Below are 21,092 nucleotides of genomic sequence, written 5' to 3' on the forward strand. Positions count from 1 at the left end.
TCACTTGTTTATAAATGTGACCCAAATCACTGGATCTTTAATAAATATGAACTGTCATCATGTTCTTCATACAGGTGTGGAACCTTATAACAGGCAATTCCTACCAGTTCCGCGTCAGAGCAGAGAACCGTTATGGGAAGAGTGATGCCTGTGAATCAGAGGAGGTCCTGATCAAGGATCCCTTCGGTCTGCCAGGTCCCCCAGAAAAGCCCACCATTGCAGAGTACTCCAAGACCTCCATGGTGGTGACCTGGGAACCGCCTCTGGACAACGGAGGCTCTCTCATCAGTGGCTACTGGCTGGAGAAGAGGGAAAAGGGCTCCTCTTACTGGGCACGTGTCAATAAGTCACCTGTGACCAAGAGAGGCCTGAAGGGCTGGGAGTTCCAGGTGACCCGTCTAAATGAGGGCCTGGAATATGAGTTCCGTGTCATGGCCTGCAACTCTTCCGGTGTTGGACCCCCAAGTGGACCCTCGGACTCGGCCTTCGCAGTAGATCCTATAAGTAAGTGGGGACATCTCTCTATAAAAGGCCTACTGAAATTACAACAAAACCGGACTTATATTGTGCCTTTAAGGGATGTTGTTTGTATTTACCAGGCATATATTGTGTCCCCCAGCTCCTCCTGGCATGCCGGCTGCTCCAGTAGTGGCAGACAAGACAAAGCACAGTGTGACCCTGTCCTGGACTCCACCTGAGAAGGACGGAGGCAACCCTATCAAGGGCTACATTATTGAAGCTCAAGATGAGGGGACAACAGAGTGGTCCAGACTCACTGATCCAGAAAACCCACACCCCACCACCGAATTCACTGTGCCAGGCCTGAAGGAGCTGAAACTCTACCGCTTCAGAATCATTGCTGTCAATGACATCGGAGAGTCAGATCCAAGCCCCAAGACCACTGAGATCCTGGTGGAGGAGGTTCACGGTAAGCCACACTGGCTTACTTTAAAACTGTTTTGGAAATGTTGGCAATAGTGATTAGTAAATTAACATACAATCATCACACTGCAAATGATGTAGAACCATATTATTTCCATCTTTATCTTCTGTAAGGAGGATATCTGACAAGATGGAACTGTATTATTTTAAAGTTCTGACTTTTTAAAATTCCTTTTTTCAGTGGAGCCTAAGATCTTTGTGGAAGTGAGCGCTCATGACCTGCTATGTATCCGGGCTGGTGCTCCCTTCAAAATCCCAGCTGTCATCAAGGGACGACCTGTTCCTAAGGTGACCTGGGAGTTTGAGGGACCAGCCAAGACCGAGAAGAAGAATCGCCTCCACATACTCCCTGTGGACTCAGAGGTGAGATCAGGGATAAACATCTTAAGCCACTGTAGCATATACAAAATGTATCTTGTTCTAGTAGTTTAATTTCCGCAACTAATGAGTTTCTTCCCTCTCTTTCAGATTGAGTCTACTGACACCACCTCAGTCATCACTGTCCCAGAGAGCAAGAGGAACCACTCTGGCAGGTTCACCATCACAGCCAAGAACAAAGCCGGACAGAAACACGTCAATGTCAGAGTCAACGTCCTTGGTACGTTATTCCACGATTTACTACATTAGGATTCTTCACTTTTCAGTCAGTCAGTCATTTACAGAAATGTAAACGTCTCTTCATCCTGTGTATAGACGTACCTGGACCTCCTAAGGTGCTGAGAGTGACAGACATTGCCAGGGCAACCATGAGGCTGATCTGGAAGCTGCCAGATAACGATGGTGGTGAGAGAATAAAGAGCTACTTCATTGAGAAGAAGACCTTGACCAGCAAAGCCTGGACCACAGTTAACCCTGCGTGTGCCAGCCAGGCCTTTGTGGTGCCAGACTTGCTGGAGGGACAGGATTACCTGTTCCGCGTGCGGGCTGAGAACCGCCTGGGCTTTGGACCCTTCACTGTGACCACTGAGCCTGCCAGGGCCAGAGACCCCATCTGTAAGTCGCACAGATTTGAATCATTCAGATAAACACTCAGCCTTGTTTCAAACAAAACCTGGCTTTAAGTGCTTATCAGTAACAAGAAACCATGCGTCTTTCATTTCAGACCCCCCTGACCCTCCAACCCATGTCAAGGTCAACCTTGTGACCAAGAACACCGTGACACTGACCTGGGTTCCTCCCAAGAACAATGGTGGTGCTCCTGTCAAACATTACATCATTGAGCGCCTGAGCTGGGACACCAGTGGCAAGGAGAAGGAGACGTGGAAACAATGCAACAAACGTGATGTGGAGGAACTGACCTTCATTGTAGAGGACCTGAAGGAAGGTGGCGAGTATGAGTTCAGAGTCAAGGCTGTGAACGAGGCAGGCCTTAGCAGGCCCTCTGCCACAGCTGGACCACTCGCCATCAAGGACCAGACATGTAAGTGACAGTTTTTGAATATGACATTGGAGCTCATACATTTCAGTGTCAGACTCCTGACTTTTTATGTTCTCCATTTTCTAGGTGCTCCATCTATCGAGTTAAGAGAGGCCCTGGACGGAGAGGAGGGATGTGATGTCAGCCTTGTAGCCAAAATCCAGGGTTGTCCCTTCCCAACTCTAACCTGGCAGAAGGCCGCCCTGGATAAGCCAGAGGAGAAGGCTGCTGTTCACTATGATCAGCACGTCAACAAGTTGGTGTCTAACGACAAGTGTACACTGCTGATCCAGCAGTCAAGGAGAGATGACAGTTCCCTCTACACCATCACTGCCAGCAACAGCCTGGGCACAGCCAGCAAGGATATTAAACTCACTGTTCTTGGTAAGTATGCTGCCTTCAGAACATAGCTAATGTTTATGATACTAAAATGATATGACTGTGTCTGGTGACTAAACAGTGTAATTTTATGACATATTAATATATTTATTTTGATGAAGATTACATTATAACTATTGTCTGTATTTTTTTTTCTTTTTTTGCAGGGCGGCCTGGACAACCTGTTGGACCTATCAAGTTCACTGAGGTGTTTGCAGAGAGGATTGGGTTGTCATGGAACCCACCCAAGGATGACGGCGGCTCCAAAGTGACAAACTATGTTGTTGAGAAGCGTGAGGAGAGCAGGAAGTCATGGGTTCATGTCTCCAACGACCCTAAAGAGTGTGCCTACATCGTCCAGAGGCTAACAGAGGGACACGAGTATGAGTTCCGCATTATGGCTCAGAACAAATTTGGAGTTGGACCTCCACTGATGAGCGAGCCTGAGAAAGCCAGGAATCTTTTCAGTAAGTTAAATGTGTTCACAGAGTGTACAGCTTGTCTTACATTAATTACTTTATCAAACCAACGCGTTTATTTGCCAATCTTCCCCTCTGTGCAGCTGTCCCTGGCCAGTGTGAGAAACCCACTGTCACAGACGTATGCCTGGAGTCCATGATCGTCAACTGGGAGGAGCCAGAGTATGACGGGGGATCATCTGTGACAGGCTTTTGGCTGGAAAAGAAAGAGACCACAAGCAAGCGCTGGACCAAAGTGAACCGTGACCAAATCAGGAGCTCGCCTCTCGGTGTCAACCACGAAGTGACTGGTCTTCTGGAAGGAGCACTCTACCAGTTCAGAGTCATTGCCATCAATGCAGCAGGGTGTGGCCTGCCCAGTGTGCCCTCTGACCCTATCCTCTGCAGAGACCCCATTGGTAGGTCAAATGCAGTGTATATAGGATACTTTATACAATGTGCTGTCTTGGTACATGATGCATTATCTAGGCATTTATAGATTGATGAATGTGAGAATAGCACAGGATATATTTCTTAACAAAAACTATTTTTCTCTCATAATTGTGTGAAAGATGATTTTTGGCCCTCTGACATGACATTCTGTCATTTTGATTCTGGTTATAGCTCCCCCTGGACCTCCCACACCCAAAGTGACAGACTGGACCAAATCCACTGTAGATCTGGAATGGATTCCACCTCTGATCGATGGTGGATCTAAGATCACTGGTTACTTTGTTGAGTTCAAAGAAGAAAAGAAAGAGGGAGAGAAAGAAAAAGAGATTAAGGCAATGTTGGATGATGGAGAGGAGAAAGAAGTGGAAGTAGAAGAGTGGGAAAAGGTAAACACACCCTATTAAACTATCCCTCTCTAAAGCAAGCGACCTACTATTGTTCAGTAATTTGATTACTCATGCAAATCTCAGGAAGTAGTGCACAGAAATACTGAAATGCGCATTTAACTGACTGACTGTCTTTCCTACTCTAGGCCAAAGATAAGGAGATTAGAGGAACCAAGTTTGTGGTGAGTGGGCTGAAGGAGCTGGGTCTGTACCGGTTCCGAGTGAGAGCAGTGAATGCTGCAGGAGTTGGTGATCCTGGAGATGTTTCTGAAGTCATTGAGGTCAAAGACAGAACAAGTAAGTGACAGTTAAGGTACACAAACGGTAATCGTCCATTTTGCTACATTTTAAAAGTGTAGATCACACAAACACCTTTACAGTATTACATGTTCCATTAGTCACCTATAGTATATATATACAGTCTAACCTCCTTACCATCTCCTTTTAATTTAGTTCCCCCAGAGGTAGACCTGGACGCCACAGTAAAGGAGAAGATTGTGGTCCATGCTGGTGGAACGATTCGTATCATTGCCTATGTGTCTGGCAAGCCGGTTCCAGAGATCACTTGGAACCGTGATAACACGGATCTGCCTAAAGAGGCAGCTGTGGAGACCACATCCATCAGCTCTGCGTTGGTCATTAAGAACTGCAGGAGACACCACCAGGGCATCTACACACTGACTGCAAAGAATGAAGGAGGCGAAAGGAAAAAGGCTGTTATTGTGGAAGTGTTGGGTAAGTGGACACAGTATATATATTTTATTTTTTTATAGACTGTAGTATGTAAACAGTACATGTTTGATGTATCCTGGTAGGATAATGTTAAGTGTGAAAGAAGAGTTTAACTACCTTTTTAAATTTATGTTTAATACCACGAGACAGAATGAAAGTATGTTGATCAGTGATAAATAATTGGCTGAATTATACTTAACTCATGTTACTATTTGTCTCCTAGATGTCCCTGGCCCAGTGGGTCTGCCCTTCTGTGGAGAAAATCTCACCACTGACTCTTGCAAGCTGACGTGGTCTTCCCCTGCGGACGACGGTGGCTCTGCCATCACCAACTACATCATTGAGAAGAGAGAGTCAGACCGTATGGGCTATACCTCTGTCTCCTACACTGTTACCCGCCACAATGCTGTGGTCCAGGGTCTGCTGGATCTTAAAGGCTACTTCTTCAGAATTGCTGCTGAGAATATCATTGGAATGGGTCCTTTCATCGAAACAGACAAAATGGTCCTCATTAAAGATCCCATCTGTGAGTTCCTCAACCATTACGCAATAGGTGTATTTCCTGTGAAATTTAATATGGCTCATTTGTTCAACGGTGTCAATGTTGTGTTTGTTCACCAGCGGTCCCTGAGCGTCCTGAGGATCTGGAAGTCACATCTATCAAGAAGGACTCCATTAGCGTTGCCTGGAGACCGCCCAAGTACGATGGTGGTGCTGAGGTCACCAGCTACGTGCTGGAGGCTCGTCTGATCGGAAAGGACAACTTTTCACGCATTTCAGAGGACCCGTTGATGGACAGAAAGTTCGCCTACGTGGGGTTGAAGGAAGCCTCCACCCATGAGTTCCGCGTTAGCGCAGTGAACCAGGTTGGTCAGGGCAAGCCCTCCTTCTGCACCAAGCCCATCACTTGCAAGGACGAACTTGGTAAGTTGCAATGGACAACTGTGTTACACTTATAATATACTGAATAATAGAAGTTAAAACATCCTTACAATTATAAATGTGAAATATTTCGGAAATGTAAAATCCACAACAACAATTGACCATGTCTTTGTCCCTCACCAGAACCTCCAACTCTGGACCTCGACTTCAGAGACAAAACTATTGTGCGTGTTGGAGATGCTTGCACTCTTCAGGGTCGTTACACAGGCAAGCCAGCACCCACCATCACCTGGACCAAGAACGATGAGGAGTTAAAGGCTGAGGATGACGTCTCCCTCACCAACACCACAAGGACCTTGTGCCTGACCATTGGCAAGGCTAAGCGTGAACACAGTGGCAAGTACACTGTAGCTGTGGAGAACATCACTGGAATACGCAAGGGATTCTGCAACGTCACAGTTGTTGGTAAGTCACTAAAGCTGGCAGGGTTCAGGTATTTGATATGCCTATTTGGGTCTCTACTTTCCTTAATCTTGATTACTCGAGAATGAACATCACATTTGAGATATGGGTGGTTGATTAGTCCTTCCTTGGTTCCTCAGATCGGCCCCAGCCTCCAGAGGGCCCGGTCGTGTTTGACGAGGTATACAGGAACTACATGGTGATCTCCTGGAACCCTCCTCTGGATGACGGCGGCTGTCCTATCTCCACCTACATTGTGGAAAAGAGAGACACCAACAGAGACCTGTGGATGCCTGTTACATCATCATGTACCAGGACCTCTTGTAAGGTTCCCAAGCTGATTGAGGGACGAGACTACATCATCAGGATCTGCGCTCAAAACATCTACGGCATCAGCAACCCACTGCTGTCTGCTGAGACAAAGGCTAAGGATGTCTTCAGTAAGTTAGCAGATTTCATAAGAGTGGACATGGGGAGATATTTGATATTAGTTTTTTTATTTTAACCACCAAAATAACCATCTGTTTTCTTTCAATTTTCCCCATCTCAGAGGTTCCAGATGCTCCTACACAGCCTGTAGTGAAGGAGATGTTCAAGGACACTGCCTTGCTGACCTGGATCCCCCCTGCAGTTGATGGTGGCAAGCCCATCACCAACTATGTCGTTGAGAGGAAGGAGACAATGTCCACTAGGTGGATACGTGCTGGCAAGGACCGCATATTCCCCACACCAGAGTACTGGGTGCCAGACCTCCTCCCGGGATGTGAATATGAGTTCCGTGTCATGGCAGAAAACGTTGTTGGAGTTGGCGATCCTAGCCCTTCGTCTAAACCTATCTTCGCTAAAGATCCAATTGGTAAGTGACATTTTAGACACCTTAATTTCACGCAGAATTTTCCCGTTTGAAAAATTCTAAACAGTCTATTGTTTCATCATTCCACAGTGATTCCAAGCCCACCAGTGCTCCCTGAGGCCATAGACAATACCAAGGAGTCTGTCACTTTGTCCTGGCAACCTCCTAAGGACTGCGGCAGGGGAAAGATCTTCGGTTACTTGTTGGAGTTCCAGAAAGCTGGAGATGAGGATTGGCAAAGAGTTAACCAAACTCCAGATTCCTGCCAGGAGACCAAGTTCAAGGTGATCAACCTGGAAGATGGGTCCCTGTACCGCTTCAGAGTGACGGCTGTGAATGCAGCTGGAGAGTCTGAAGCAGCATACGTCAAGGAGCCAGTCAGAGCACTGGACAGGCTTGGTGAGTCATTTTGTTATTTATATTTATATCATAACATGGGTTCTTTTATGGTATCTGTCATAATAGTATTTCGTATTCACTAGTGGAGCATTTTGTTAAAATTCCCATCCTTTGCAGAACCCCCGGAGCTCCTCCTTGATGCTGGTATGGCCCGTGAGATCAAGGCCATGGCAGGAACCCACATCAGCCTGATTGCTGGCATCAAGGGTATCCCCTTCCCCAAGGTCACCTGGAAGAAGAATGAGGCAGACGTGCCTCCCAGGTCTGAGATTGAGGTCAACCAGACAGGGACCAAGCTGCAGATGCGTTACTGCAACCGTGATGACTGTGGTGACTACACCCTAACTGTTGAAAACGCAGCTGGCTCCAAGACTGCCACCTGCACCGTGCTTGTCCTGGGTAAGCCTCTGACTGACTCGATGAGAAAGAGATTCCAGGGAGATCTGGACCTACAATTTCAACAAGCATAACAATTATTATTTAATACAAAAATGTCTTTGCACTCCTTTAGACAAACCTGGCCCTATCCAGCACCTGAGGATCTCTGAGGTGAGGAGCGACTCTGCCTACATCTCCTGGAAGGACCCAGAAGACAATGGTGGAGCTCGAATCACCAACTTTGTGGTGGAGAAGAAGGATGCAGCAGCCCCACAGTGGGTGCCTGTATGCTCCTCCTCGAAGAAGCGCAGCATGATGGCCAAACATCTGATGGAGGGCACCTCCTATTTCTTCCGTGTGGCCGCTGAGAATCAGTTTGGCAGGAGTGAATACATTGAAACCACCAAAGCTGTCAAGGCCATGAACCCTCTCTGTGAGTATCGGAGCATACAGGCCAAAATGTATTGTATGGTAAATGACCAGTGTAATATCCTTTCTGTATTTTCATAACCAACTTGAACTATGTTGTGTTTGTGTCTTCTCAGTCCCACCTGGACCACCAAAGGACTTGCATCATGTTGATGTGGACAAGACAGAGGTGTGGTTGGTTTGGAACTGGCCAGATCGCAATGGTGGAAGCGACATCTCAGGCTTCCTGGTTGAGTACCAAGAGGAAGGAGAGAGAGACTGGATTATCTTCAAGAATGTCAGCATCCCTGAGAGTCATGTGACTGGTTTAGAGGAAGGAAAGACCTACAGGTTCCGTGTTAGAGCAGAGAATGCCGTCGGCTTGAGCAGGCCTGACACCACTCTACCCGTCCTCTGCCAGGAGAAACTGGGTAAGATATACTGTTCAAAACACATGTGATTTGATGAATTAGTCCTGTTATATGCTTTTACAGAGTTTGAAATAGCATCGTAATGTCATATAACTGTCTTGTGTGTCTAAAATTGGTATGTCTATATTTTACAGTGGCTCCTATTGTTGAGATGGATGCCAAGCTTATTGAGGGCATTATTGTGAAGGCAGGAACCACAATCAGACTCCCAGCCATAATGAGAGGTATTCCGGTACCTACTGCCAAATGGTCAATTGATGGAACAGAGATCACCACAGAGGGCAACATCAAGGTTGAGACTGACAACTTCTCCACTGTCCTGAGTGTCAATGAATGCACTAGAAACCACACTGGCGTCTATCTCCTGACTGTGTCCAACCCAGCTGGTACCAAGACCCTCGCTCCGAATGTGACTGTTTTGGATGTGCCTGCTGCTCCCATTGGACCAGTTAACATCCTGGAGGTAACCCCTGATTCCATGGAGATTGAATGGCGTCCACCTAAGGATGATGGTGGAAGTCCTGTCATAAATTACATTGTTGAGAAGAGAGAGTCTAAGAAGGAGACGTGGGGAGGTGTGAGCTCTGGCAGCACAGCCACCCAGCTTAAGATAACCCGTCTGCAGAAGGGGGTTGAGTATGTGGTGCGTATCCGTGCAGAAAACAAGATAGGGATTGGTGCACCTCTTGAGAGTGCACCAACTGTTGCACAGCACTCGTTTGAGGCACCTGCACATCCAGGCAAACCAAACACATCAGACATAGCAGAGGATGCTGTGACTGTGGGATGGACCATGCCACTATGTGATGGTGGTAGTCCCATCAGTGGATACATCATCGAGCGTCGACACAAGGGTGGAAAATGGATCCGTGTCAACAAGACTCCATGCAAGGATCTTAGATACAGAGTACTGGGGCTCTTCGAGGGAAATGAATATGAGTTCAGAGTTTTCGCTGAAAACATTACTGGTTACAGTGGACCATCTCCTTCCTCAGACCCATGCAAACCATGTCGTCCAATCACAGTCCCTGGACCTCCAGTTAACCCTAGAGTCAAGGACTACAGCAAGTCAAATGCAGAGCTGGTTTGGATTAAGCCAAACAAAGACGGAGGCAGTCCCATCCTGGGCTACATTGTTGAAATACAGAAAGCTGGTGCACCTGAGTGGGAGAAAGTGAACAAGGATGATAACATTAAACTGTGTGCCTACACAGTGAAAGGTCTGGAAGAGGGCCTAGAATATAGATTCCGTGTCAGGGCCTGCAACATGATAGGAGATGGAGAATCAAGAGACATCCCTGAATCTGTTGTTGCACAGGATATTCTCATCCCTCCAGAGATTGAAATGGATGCTACATGCCGTGACCGTCTGACTGTCCGTGTCGGACACAACATTAACATTATTGGCTATGTGAAAGCCAGACCTGACCCTGAGATCACCTGGAAGAAGGGCGAGACTGTGCTGGAGACGGAGAAGCGCACAACTGTTATTCTCAACTTACCTGTTGTTCAACTGAAAATCAAAGAGGCAACTAGGGGAGACCACGGCAAATACATTCTGAGGGCCAACAACTATAGTGGTGAGGCCGAAGCTACAATCACTGTGAATGTTCTGGACAGGCCTGGACACTGTCAGAACCTAAAGTCAACATACGTGACCAAATCATCTTGCATGGTAAACTGGGATAACCCTGAGGACAATGGAGGCTCGGAGATCACCAATTACATTGTTGAATGTCGTGAACCCAGCCAGAGGTTGTGGTCCATGATCTCCTCAGATTGCTCAAACCGCATGGTTAAAGCCAAACTTATGGAGGGCCATGAGTATTTGTTCCGTGTTTGTGCTGCAAACAAATGTGGCCTCGGACCAACCACTGAGACAAAAATACCAATCCTTGCTATTGACCCCATCGAGAAGCCTGGCGAGCCAGAGAACTTCCACATTACTGACATCGGAAAGAACCATGTTTTCCTGAAATGGAGAAAACCCGACTATGATGGAGGCAGCCCCAACATTTCATACAACCTGGAATTTAAGACTAAAGATGCCGAACAATGGGAAGAATTGAACCCTGATCTTCTCACTAGCACATTTTTCATGGCTGACAAATGCACAGAAAAACAGATTTATCAGTTCAGAGTGCAGACTTGCAATGAGGGTGGAGAGAGCGCTTGGGTAAAGACTGGAGATGTTCTTGTTAAGGAGGATATTCAGAAACCCGTGCTTGACATGAAGATGGTTGGCACTCTTGTGGTGAAGGCTGGTGATTCCATCAGGTTTGAAGCAGGCCTGAGAGGAAAGCCTCAGCCTGAGGTGAAATGGGCAAAAGACAGGTCCACAGGAGACAACCCCAGGATCACCATAGAAACTGGCGCAGACTACTCCAAATTCCTTATGATCAAAGCTAAGCGCTCAGATACTGGAAAGTATGTGGCCACTGCTACCAACTCTGCAGGAACATTCACTGCATATGCTTCTGTCAATGTTCTTGACATCCCTGGAGCTGTGAGGGATCTGAAGGTATCAGGTATCTCTGTAGACAAGTGCAGAGTGGTCTGGGATCCCCCAGAGGATGATGGTGGATGTGAGGTCGACAGCTACATTCTGGAGAAATGTGAGACCAGGAGAATGGTCTGGTCCACCTACTCTGCCTCAGTCGTCACCAACTACTGCAACGTCACTCGCCTGGTGGAAGGAAACGAGTACATCTTCAGAGTGAGAGCAGAGAACAAGATGGGAACCGGTCCAGCTATTGAGAGCAAAAACGTCACTGCCAGGACTCAGTTCAACAGGCCTGGTCCCCCCGAGGCACCTGAGGTCACCAAGATTGGCAAGGAGGAGATGACTGTGGTTTGGGCTCCTCCTGAGAATGACGGTGGAAAGTCCATCACAGGCTACATCCTGGAGAGGAAGGAGAAAAGAGCTGTTAAGTGGGTCCCAGTTACCAAGAGTCCCATCTCTGAGAGACGCTTGAAAGTGACCAAATTGATCCCTAATCATGAGTACCAGTTCCGTGTCAAAGCAGAAAATGAGGTTGGACTGGGAGATCCAAGCAAACCATGCAGACCAGTGGCAGCCAAAGATCCAATTGGTATGTTTTCAAAATACTGTATATGTTGTATTCATTATTCATAGGTATACAAATTGTACAACAAAAAAAGGTTTCCCTTTTTTCAATCCAGAACCCCCTGGTCCTCCTGGCAGTCTAAAGGTTGCAGACAGCACCAGGACGTCCATTACCTTGGGCTGGGTCAAGCCTATGTACGACGGTGGAGCTCCCATCATTGGCTACATGGTTGAGATGAGAATTAAGAGTGAAATTGACCCTGAAAAGCCAGATGAAGGATGGAAGAAGTGCAATACTGGTGGGCAGCTGGTGCTTACCGAGTTTTCCATTCAGAGTCTGGATGAAAAGAAGGAATACGAGTTCAGAGTTTCTGCTCAGAACCAGGTCGGTATGGGCCGTCCTGCTACGCTAAAGGAAGCTGCTTCTCCCAAAGAGGTTCTGGGTAAGACATGGTTTCAGTTGATTGTATTTGATCTTGCAGAATCTCCATTGTTATGTTTGAATTATTGTATATCATTTTAAACTAATCTGATTCCTGCGCCTCCTGTTTCTTACCTGCAGAGGCCCCAGAAATCGACCTAGATGCCAGTCTGAGGAAGGGCTTCTCTGTTAGGGCAGGCTGTCCAATCAGATTGTTTGCCACAATCAGAGGCAGACCTTCCCCCAAGGTGACCTGGAAAAAGATTGGGGTCGACAACGTCGTGAGAAGAGGTCATGTGGACCAGATTGATACCATGTCCTTCCTTGTCATCCCTGAGAGCACACGGGATGACTCTGGCAGATACTCTCTGACTCTGTCTAACTCTGCTGGGGAGAAGGCTGTATTTGTCCGTGTGAAAGTACTTGGTAAGTTACTGATCAATTGGTTTCCTAAAAGCAATAGGCTTTTCAATGAATGATGTGAATAAAAACTTGTTTTAGTCCTTACAGTGTCAAAACATATACAGGGAATATTGCACATTGAATTTGTTCAGCTATGGAGGAGGTGTTCCTTTTCTTTTGCTGTTAGTTGGATTCTTTATTGACAAAACCTAATATAATACACAGATACCCCTGGTCCTGTTGGAGGCCTGGAGGGTACTGATGTCACCAAGACGTCTTGTCAACTGGCCTGGTTACCCCCTGATAATGATGGTGGCTGCCCCATTCTGAATTACATGGTTGAGAAACGTGAAGTTGACAGGAAGACATGGACGAATATCATCAATGACCTGAGGAAAACAAGTTTCAAAATCACCAGTCTCACACCAGGCATTGAATACTACTTCCGAGTTATGGCTGTGAATAAGTATGGCATTGGCGTTCCACAAGACTCTCCCAAGTCTTATCTGGCAGTTGATCCTATCAGTAAGTGTTATATCATATCTTGCATTCCCACAAATGCAGGAGATGTTGTCACCTTCTGTCCCTCAAACAAACAATACTAAACAAATAGTAATAGCCTGTAGTTTCATTTAGTTTTCCTCGTTTTTCTCTTGCTTCACACACACCTATGATTGTTACAGGTGAGCCTGACCCACCCAAGAAGATGGATGTGTTGGAAATTACCAAGAACAGTGCCACTCTGGGCTGGCTGAAGCCTCTAAGAGATGGAGGAGCCAAGATTAATGGATACGTTGTAGACTACCAAGAGGACGGCCAGCCTGAAGATAAATGGACACCATACTCTGTGGTCAAAGATATGACAATTGTGGTGGTTGGACTGAAGGAAAACACAAAATACAAATTCAGGGTCGCAGCCAGAAACTCAGTTGGGGTCAGTCTTGCCAGAGAGGCTGAGGGAATCTTTGAGATCAAGGAACAGCTGTGTAAGTAACTTGTTTCCATTAAAATAGTTCACTGAATAACAATAATTAAAAAAAAGAAATGTCATAACTGTTGATTGAATACAAACTTTTTTTTCTTATTGTTTTTAGTGCCCCCGAAGATCATCATGCCAGATATCGTCACAGCACGTGCAGGAACAAAAATGGTGATCGAAGCCATAGTGTCTGGAAAGCCTCCACCATTCTGTAAATGGAAACAAGGAAGTGAGGATGTGCTGACATCTGACCGCCTGTCTGTGCAAAAAACCACAACCACCTGTATGCTGATGATCAAGAATATCACCAGGCAGGACAGTGGTTACTACAGTCTGTCTGCTGAAAACAGCACAGCCAGGATCAACCAGATCCTTAGAGTGGTCGTCATGGGTATGTTTAATTTAAAAAGCTGTCACTCATATCACAATTAAGGGTGTTCTGACCAAATAAGCACATTTCCAGATAACAGAGAATTATTGAATTGTACTTATCCTTCTTCACTGTTAAAGTGATACCCATTAAGGAACTGTGTTATACTATTCCCTCTACCAGACATTCCTGGGCCACCTGAAGGTCCTATTGAGATTAGTGAGTGCGACATCGATGCCTGCACCCTCCTGTGGAACGCCCCTGCAGAGGATGGTGGCACCAACATTACCAACTACATTATAGAGAAGTGTGATGTATCCAGAGGAGACTGGTTGACTGTTTCTGCTTCCTGCACTAAGACCAGTTTCAGGGTGACCAAGCTCACCCCTGGAAAGGAGTACAGCTTCAGAGTCCGTGCTGAGAACAGGTTTGGCATCTCTGAGCCTATCTACTCAGAGAAGTGGATCGCCAGATATTCCTTTGGTGAGTCTTATGAAATAAAATAAATTATAATAAATTATGTCACAAAGACATAAAACTGGAAGCGCATGCACATTATATTTAGATTATGGTGCTAATTTGACTGCATTTTCCTATTCCAGACCCTCCAAGTGAGCCAAGGAACCTCACCATCAAAAAGATCAACAAAGACTTTGTGATCTTGAACTGGGAGAAGCCATCAAGTGACGGTGGCAGCCCCTTGACTGGCTACTGCATCGAGCGCAAGGAAAGGAACAGCCTGCTGTGGGTGAAGGCTAACGAGTCAGTAATCCGTTCTTTGGAGTACACCTGCTTCGGCCTGATCGAGGGTCTGGAGTACACCTTCAGAGTGTCAGCTCTGAACCAAGCTGGCCAGGGCAAACCTTGCAAACAGTCAGAGTTTATCACCGCAAGAACTGCAGTTGGTAAGTCAACACTAGTAAAAAAAATATACAATACTAATGAAAAATGCTACAAGTTGCAGTTATCAGACGGTGACTGAGAGCCATATTGTGTTCTCGTTTAGATGCACCTGGCAAGCCCGAGGCCATGGATGTTACCAACAACTCAGTCTCTTTGGTCTGGAGTCGTCCCAGACATGATGGAGGCAGCAAACTGATTGGTTACTATGTTGAGTTCATGAAAATCCCAGGGGAAACATGGACTCGCTGCAATGCCAACTGCCAGAATGTCCAGAAGGAGGACTATGTGGTGACAGGGCTGGAGGAAGGAATGCAGTACCAGTTTAGAATATTTGCCAAGACTGCCATCAACATAAGTTCACCCTCTGAACTCTCAGACCTCATCCCTGTGTTTGCTGAAAATGGTAAAGCATACAAACTCCCAAATGATCTCAGGCTTTGAATTTTTTTTATTTATATATTTTTTCTCTAGGACTGTGCATGCTCCTTTTACTTCGACATTCAAATATTCAACTACAATGTTTGTGGTGATGGGACAGTGTGATATCACGGTATTGGTTTTGTTTGTTCAGTTCCACCTAGAGTTGACAGTGGCATCAACATGAAGAACTTAATTGTGGTGAAAGCTGGAGCCAACGTCTGTCTGGATGCTGAGGTGTTTGGTAAGCCCCCACCCAAGGTCAGCTGGCAGAGGGATGGTGCCCCCCTGGCCATAGTAGAGGGCATGAAGAGGACCCAGAAGAGACATGTGCACCTCCTGGAGCTTTTCTGTGTCAGCCGAAAGGAGTCTGGAGACTACACTATCCATGCTGAAAATATTAACGGATCCAAGTTTGCAAGCATTAAGCTAAAAGTTCTCGGTAGGTAAAACTAGTAAACATATGCCATATTTAGATGAAAGATTATATTTAAATGAACTAAAAATCTCTATATTTCTGACTATTGTGTTATGTATTATAATTAGTAACAACAAATCAATCTATTTTCCTCAGACAAACCAGGCCCTCCTGCCTCAATTAAGATCGGCAAGGTGTTTGCTGACCGTGTCAAACTGAGGTGGGAACCCCCAGTGGCAGATGGTGGGTCAGAGATCACCAACTATATCGTTGAGAAACGAGAGACCAGCAGAGCAAACTGGGCACTGGTGTCCTCCAGCATCCACGGCCAGCTCACAGACTGCACCGTAGAGAAACTTATAGAAGGTCACGAGTACCAGTTCCGTGTGAGTGCTGAGAACCAGTATGGCATTGGAGACCCAATCATGACTGACCCTGTCATGTCCAAGAACCCATATGGTAGGTTCCAACTGATCCGTATGTGTACAGTTATAACAATGTTATAATAATATAATATTGTAAATATTATACAATATAATAATGTTACAATTAAATAAGTAATAAAAAAAAAATCTTCCTTTATGTGTGTTTAAATATAGATGTCCCTGGACCTTGCGATCCTCCAGTCATCACCAATATCACTAGGGACCACATGACTGTGAGTTGGAAGGCTCCTGCTGATGATGGTCGTGCTACTATATTGGGTTACATGCTGGAGAAGCGTGAGTCTACTGAACTTACCTGGGCTAAGGTTAACCGCAAACCAGCGATTGACAGGACTATCAAGGCTGGTGGTCTGACTGAGGGTTCAGAGTACGAATTCAGAGTCATCGCCATAAACAAAGCCGGTCTTGGAAAACCCAGTGATGCATCCAACGCTGCCCTTGCGGTGGATCCTGTATGTAAGTAAAATCCAGTGAATAAGGACTTCGGCTCTCATTCAGGAATTTAAAGTTAATAGAGTTAATCATCTACCTCAGATAATTCAACATTTTAATGTTACTCTTGTCTTGAAACTATGCAGACCCTCCTGGACCCCCTGCCTTCCCCAAGGTGGTTGACACAACCCACAGCTCTATCAGCCTGAGCTGGACAAAGCCCGCCTATGACGGGGGCTGTGAAATCATTGGCTACCTGGTGGAGTGTAAGAGAGTTGAGGCTGAAGACTGGAACAAGTGCAACGTTCCCCAGAAACTCAAGGAAACCAAGTTACTGGTTACGGGTCTCATGGATAGTTCTGAGTACCAGTTCCGTGTAACAGCCGTGAACAAGATTGGTTACAGTGAGCCCAGCGACGTCCCCGGCAACCACACGCCTAAGGATATCCTAAGTATGTAATGAATACGAAACATATTATTTTAATATGATTCACTAATATTGTACGTTGTTTTTCTCTGCAAGTGCCAGAAAATGGCCTGAAAAGTGCTCCTCGTCATCCATAATGTTGAGAGATTTCAATTTTGTGTTGTGCTTCTTAGTTGCTCCTGAGGCAGAGCTTGATGCAGATCTTCGCAAAGCACTGGTCCTCCGTGCTGGTGTCACCATGAGACTTTACGTTCCTCTGAGGGGACGTCCTGCTCCCAAGGTCACCTGGTCCAAGGTGGATGCCAACCTGAAGGATAGACAGGGACTTATGATCAAGACCTCTGAATGGGATACTATGATGTACATTGAAGATATAAACAGATATGACGCTGGAAAATATGTTCTGGCACTGGAGAACAGCAGTGGATCCAAGTCTTACACTATTGTTGTGAAGGTTCTAGGTATGATTTTCTGGTGGCTTCAGAAATTATGAGATTAACCCACCACTAGATCAAGCTACTATAATCCAGAATCTCACTTTATGTCTATTTTACAGATTCACCTGGACCACCCCTTAATCTGATTGTAAAGGAGACCTCCAGGAGTCATGCCTGCATCACCTGGGATGCCCCTCAGATTGACGGAGGAAGCCCAGTAAAGAGCTATGTTGTTGAGAAACGTTTAGCAGAGAGGAAGGCATGGACTTGTGTTGCTGCAGAAAGCCCCAAGTCCTCCTTCAGGATCACCAATCTTGAGGCAGGTCAAGCCTACTGTTTCAGAGTTCTGGCTGAGAATGCTTATGGCATTGGAGATGGTTGTGAGACTGCAGGCATGGTCAGAGCCTCAGGTAAGAGTTTTTTTTTGCAGTATAAATTTGTGTGTTTTCAAAGACCTGCTTGATGACATACCTTTAAGTGGACATCATTGATCAATAATAAGTGTATATGATATCCGTGCTACAGAACAACCTGGGCCAGTGATGGACTTCAAGCCACACCTCATCACTAAAAACTCCTGCACCCTGGGTTGGAAGAGACCTGTCAGTGACGGAGGAAGTCATGTCACTGCCTATGTATTGGAGGTGAATGAGGGAGAGGACAAGTGGAAGCAGCTCATAAAGTCCAAGACCCCCACACATAGTGTGACTGATTTGGAGGAAGGGAAGGAGTACACCTATAGAGTCAAGGCAGTCAATGAATCTGGAGAGGGCCCACCCACCGATATTGTGGTGCTGGCTAAAGACCAGATAGGTAAGTGCTATTAGACAGGGATTTTGCATTTTTTCATCATAATTGAATTTTGTCCTGTCTAGTACGAAATAAGAATGTTGAAATATGCTTTATATCAATTTAAACATTGGACATAAATATTTGCTTTGATAGCATTGAGGATAGCATTGAATAACCTGCACTACCTTATTTTTAGTTCTGCCGGACTGTGACTTGAGCGCCTTGCCTGACCTGTGTTATGTGGCAAAGGAGGGGAGCACCATCCGTATCCACATCCCTGTCATTGGAAAGCCCACTCCTTCCGTCCTGTGGAAGAAGGGTGACCTCACCTTAGGTGATAGTGGCAGGATGTCTGTGGAGACATCTGGTGGCATAACCACCCTGCTCATCCGTGATTGCCAGAGAGGAGATGCTGAACAGTACACCATCAATGCGAGGAACAGTGGAGGAGTCAAAGATTGTAAGATTAAACTCAAGGTGGTGGGAAAACCAGGAATACCAACAGGACCAGTCAAATTTGATGAGATCACTGCTGATGGCATCAATCTGGAGTGGGGTCCACCAAAGGATGATGGCGGTTCGGAGGTATCCAACTACATCGTGGAAAAGAGGAGGACCACAGACAGCAAGTGGGCTACTGTTGCCTCAGCTATCCAGAAAAACGCCATGAGAGTCACCAGACTTCATGATGGCATTGAGTACATCTTCAGAGTATTTGCAGAGAACAAATATGGAATTGGAGAGTGTCTCAGATCTGACCCAGTCATCGCTCAGCATCCATTTAGTAAGCTTTTAGATATATATTTAGAAACAAATGACCCCTGATAAACTATGATAAAAATTAATTAATGATGATAAAATACACTGATACTGATCACTCATTTGAATAACTTCCCTCTATACTAGATGTGCCTGAAGCTCCAGCTCCTCCTGAGATTGCAAGCATTCGTCACGAGTCAGCCATTCTGACCTGGGAGGATCCTAAAGACACTGGAGGCTCCCCTATTACTGGTAAACACATACAGTAGAAACCATGTTATTGTTGTTGTGTAGCAGTAGTCCTAGCAGTATTTACCATAGTACTGTAAGACACACCTAAACTGCTCTGTGTTGTCTGCAGGATATCATGTTGAATTCAAGGAAAGGAACAGTTTGATGTGGAAGAGAGCCTCGAAGACCCCACTGAGGGTGAAGGATTGCAGAGTGACTGGCTTGATTGAGGGACTAGAGTATGAATTTAGAGTGATGGCCATGAATATGGCTGGGCTAGGAAAGGCAAGCAGGACCACTGAACCCGTGGTTGCTCTGGATCCCATTGGTAAGTCCCAATTTACTGATCACATCAACAAAAAGATATTGTCACAAGTGTCTTGATATATTATCTATCACCAATCTGATTTCCACTTGTAGATCCTCCTGGCAAACCTGATGTGATAAACGTGACAAGAAGCAGTGTAACACTAATGTGGACTCCCCCCAAGTATGATGGAGGACATAAGCTGACTGGTTACATTGTGGAGAAACTGGAGGCGGGAGAGAAGGCCTGGATGAAGGCCAACCATGTCAACATTCAGGGCTGTGCTTTCACTGCAACAGATCTCACAGAGGGCTCAAGCTTGGAATTCAGAATAAGAGCAAAGAATGCAGCTGGTGCTATCAGCGCTCCCTCTGAGCAGACTGACACCTTGGTGTGCAAGGACGAATATGGTAAATTGAAAAAGTATTTTACCTGGCATGCATAGAATTATTGCCCATGAACCACTTGCTTGTAGTTTGGCCTATATATAAAACGCAAGGGCTTGGTGATTAACAGAGCTTGATTAGATCCCTTCTTATAACACTTGTAATGACATTTCAACAGCATACATTCTGCATGGATTTATTAAATTAAATCTTAAGGACATGGGAACTCATTTATTTTCTGTATTTACAACTCACAGAGCCACCAACTATCACCATTGACCCTGAGATGAAGGAAGGCGTGTCTGTCAGAGCCGGTGGCACCATTGTGGTATGTGCCGCCAGCATCCTCGGAAAACCTCCACCCACCACTGTGTGGTCCAAGGCTGGAAGAGAGTTTAAGAATTCAGATACAGTCCAGATCACCAGTACTCCTACATCTTCCACACTGGCTATTAAGTATGCCAGCAGGAAGAACACTGGAGAGTACACCATCACAGCCAGCAACCCCTTCGGTATTAAGGAAGAACATATTAAGGTCAAGGTTTTGGATATTCCTGGACCTCCAGGCCCCATTGAAGCCAGCAGCGTTTCTTCTGAGAAGTGTACATTGACCTGGTTGCCACCAGATGAGGATGGCGGTTGCACCATCAAGTCTTACAGTCTTGAGAAGAGAGAGACAAGTCGTCTACTTTGGACAAAACTGGCTGAAAACATAATGGACTGCAGATATGTTGCAAGCAAGCTGATTAAGGGCAATGAGTACATCTTCCGTGTGTCAGCTGTGAATCAGTATGGCACTGGTGATAGTTCTCTGTCCGGCCCAGTCAAAATGGTTGATAGCTTTGGTAAGTTGGAATATGTTGTCTATAGGGTTTGTGTTATAACTCTTGACTTCAAGTTAAAGCCTGACATGTTACTTGCCATCATCATTTAACATTATTCACACAAATATGACACTATTTGAATCAATGTTTCTTACTGAGATGTGCTTGTCTGTTCCTCTAGGCCCACCAGGCCCACCCTCAACACCAGAAGTCGACAATGTGAGCAGGAATGCTGTTACCATTTCATGGAAGAGACCAGTAGTGGATGGCGGAAGTGACATTAGAGGTTACAGTGTAGAAAGGAAAGAGAGAAAGGGTATGAGATGGGTGAGAGCTTGTAAGAAGACTGTCTCTGATCTCCGCTACAAGATCCAAGGCCTAAGTGAGGGAGTTGAGTATGAGTTCAGAGTGACAGCAGAGAACAAAGCTGGCTTCGGAGTGCCCAGTGAGCCATGTCAGCCTGTAATGACCAAGGACATTGTCTGTAAGTAAAAA

General features: G+C 45.8%; 1 protein-coding gene across 1 annotated transcript in view; it reads left to right on the forward strand.

The window, feature by feature from the left end:
- Positions 1–21,092, forward strand: part of ttn.2 (titin, tandem duplicate 2) — a 154,926-nt gene that overhangs the window by 90,715 nt on the left and 43,119 nt on the right. The window contains exons 160-202 of the mRNA XM_067251637.1: positions 75–504; positions 620–928; positions 1,124–1,305; positions 1,411–1,540; positions 1,636–1,935; positions 2,045–2,362; positions 2,447–2,743; positions 2,905–3,204; positions 3,300–3,614; positions 3,820–4,034; positions 4,181–4,331; positions 4,488–4,769; positions 4,990–5,292; positions 5,388–5,690; positions 5,832–6,113; positions 6,251–6,550; positions 6,661–6,966; positions 7,054–7,362; positions 7,480–7,761; positions 7,874–8,173; positions 8,286–8,579; positions 8,714–11,671; positions 11,763–12,089; positions 12,209–12,493; positions 12,695–12,994; positions 13,153–13,455; positions 13,564–13,839; positions 14,002–14,301; positions 14,421–14,723; positions 14,825–15,124; positions 15,293–15,580; positions 15,713–16,015; positions 16,156–16,458; positions 16,581–16,886; positions 17,035–17,322; positions 17,418–17,708; positions 17,824–18,111; positions 18,287–18,874; positions 18,997–19,101; positions 19,211–19,408; positions 19,501–19,797; positions 20,031–20,618; positions 20,779–21,081. Of these exons, the coding sequence (XP_067107738.1) occupies positions 75–504; positions 620–928; positions 1,124–1,305; positions 1,411–1,540; positions 1,636–1,935; positions 2,045–2,362; positions 2,447–2,743; positions 2,905–3,204; positions 3,300–3,614; positions 3,820–4,034; positions 4,181–4,331; positions 4,488–4,769; positions 4,990–5,292; positions 5,388–5,690; positions 5,832–6,113; positions 6,251–6,550; positions 6,661–6,966; positions 7,054–7,362; positions 7,480–7,761; positions 7,874–8,173; positions 8,286–8,579; positions 8,714–11,671; positions 11,763–12,089; positions 12,209–12,493; positions 12,695–12,994; positions 13,153–13,455; positions 13,564–13,839; positions 14,002–14,301; positions 14,421–14,723; positions 14,825–15,124; positions 15,293–15,580; positions 15,713–16,015; positions 16,156–16,458; positions 16,581–16,886; positions 17,035–17,322; positions 17,418–17,708; positions 17,824–18,111; positions 18,287–18,874; positions 18,997–19,101; positions 19,211–19,408; positions 19,501–19,797; positions 20,031–20,618; positions 20,779–21,081 (15,406 nt within the window). The remainder of the gene's footprint in view (positions 1–74; positions 505–619; positions 929–1,123; positions 1,306–1,410; positions 1,541–1,635; positions 1,936–2,044; positions 2,363–2,446; positions 2,744–2,904; positions 3,205–3,299; positions 3,615–3,819; positions 4,035–4,180; positions 4,332–4,487; positions 4,770–4,989; positions 5,293–5,387; positions 5,691–5,831; positions 6,114–6,250; positions 6,551–6,660; positions 6,967–7,053; positions 7,363–7,479; positions 7,762–7,873; positions 8,174–8,285; positions 8,580–8,713; positions 11,672–11,762; positions 12,090–12,208; positions 12,494–12,694; positions 12,995–13,152; positions 13,456–13,563; positions 13,840–14,001; positions 14,302–14,420; positions 14,724–14,824; positions 15,125–15,292; positions 15,581–15,712; positions 16,016–16,155; positions 16,459–16,580; positions 16,887–17,034; positions 17,323–17,417; positions 17,709–17,823; positions 18,112–18,286; positions 18,875–18,996; positions 19,102–19,210; positions 19,409–19,500; positions 19,798–20,030; positions 20,619–20,778; positions 21,082–21,092) is intronic.

This window comes from Osmerus mordax, chromosome 2, assembly GCF_038355195.1.
Source record: "Osmerus mordax isolate fOsmMor3 chromosome 2, fOsmMor3.pri, whole genome shotgun sequence".
Classification (NCBI taxonomy): Eukaryota; Metazoa; Chordata; class Actinopteri; order Osmeriformes; family Osmeridae; genus Osmerus; species Osmerus mordax.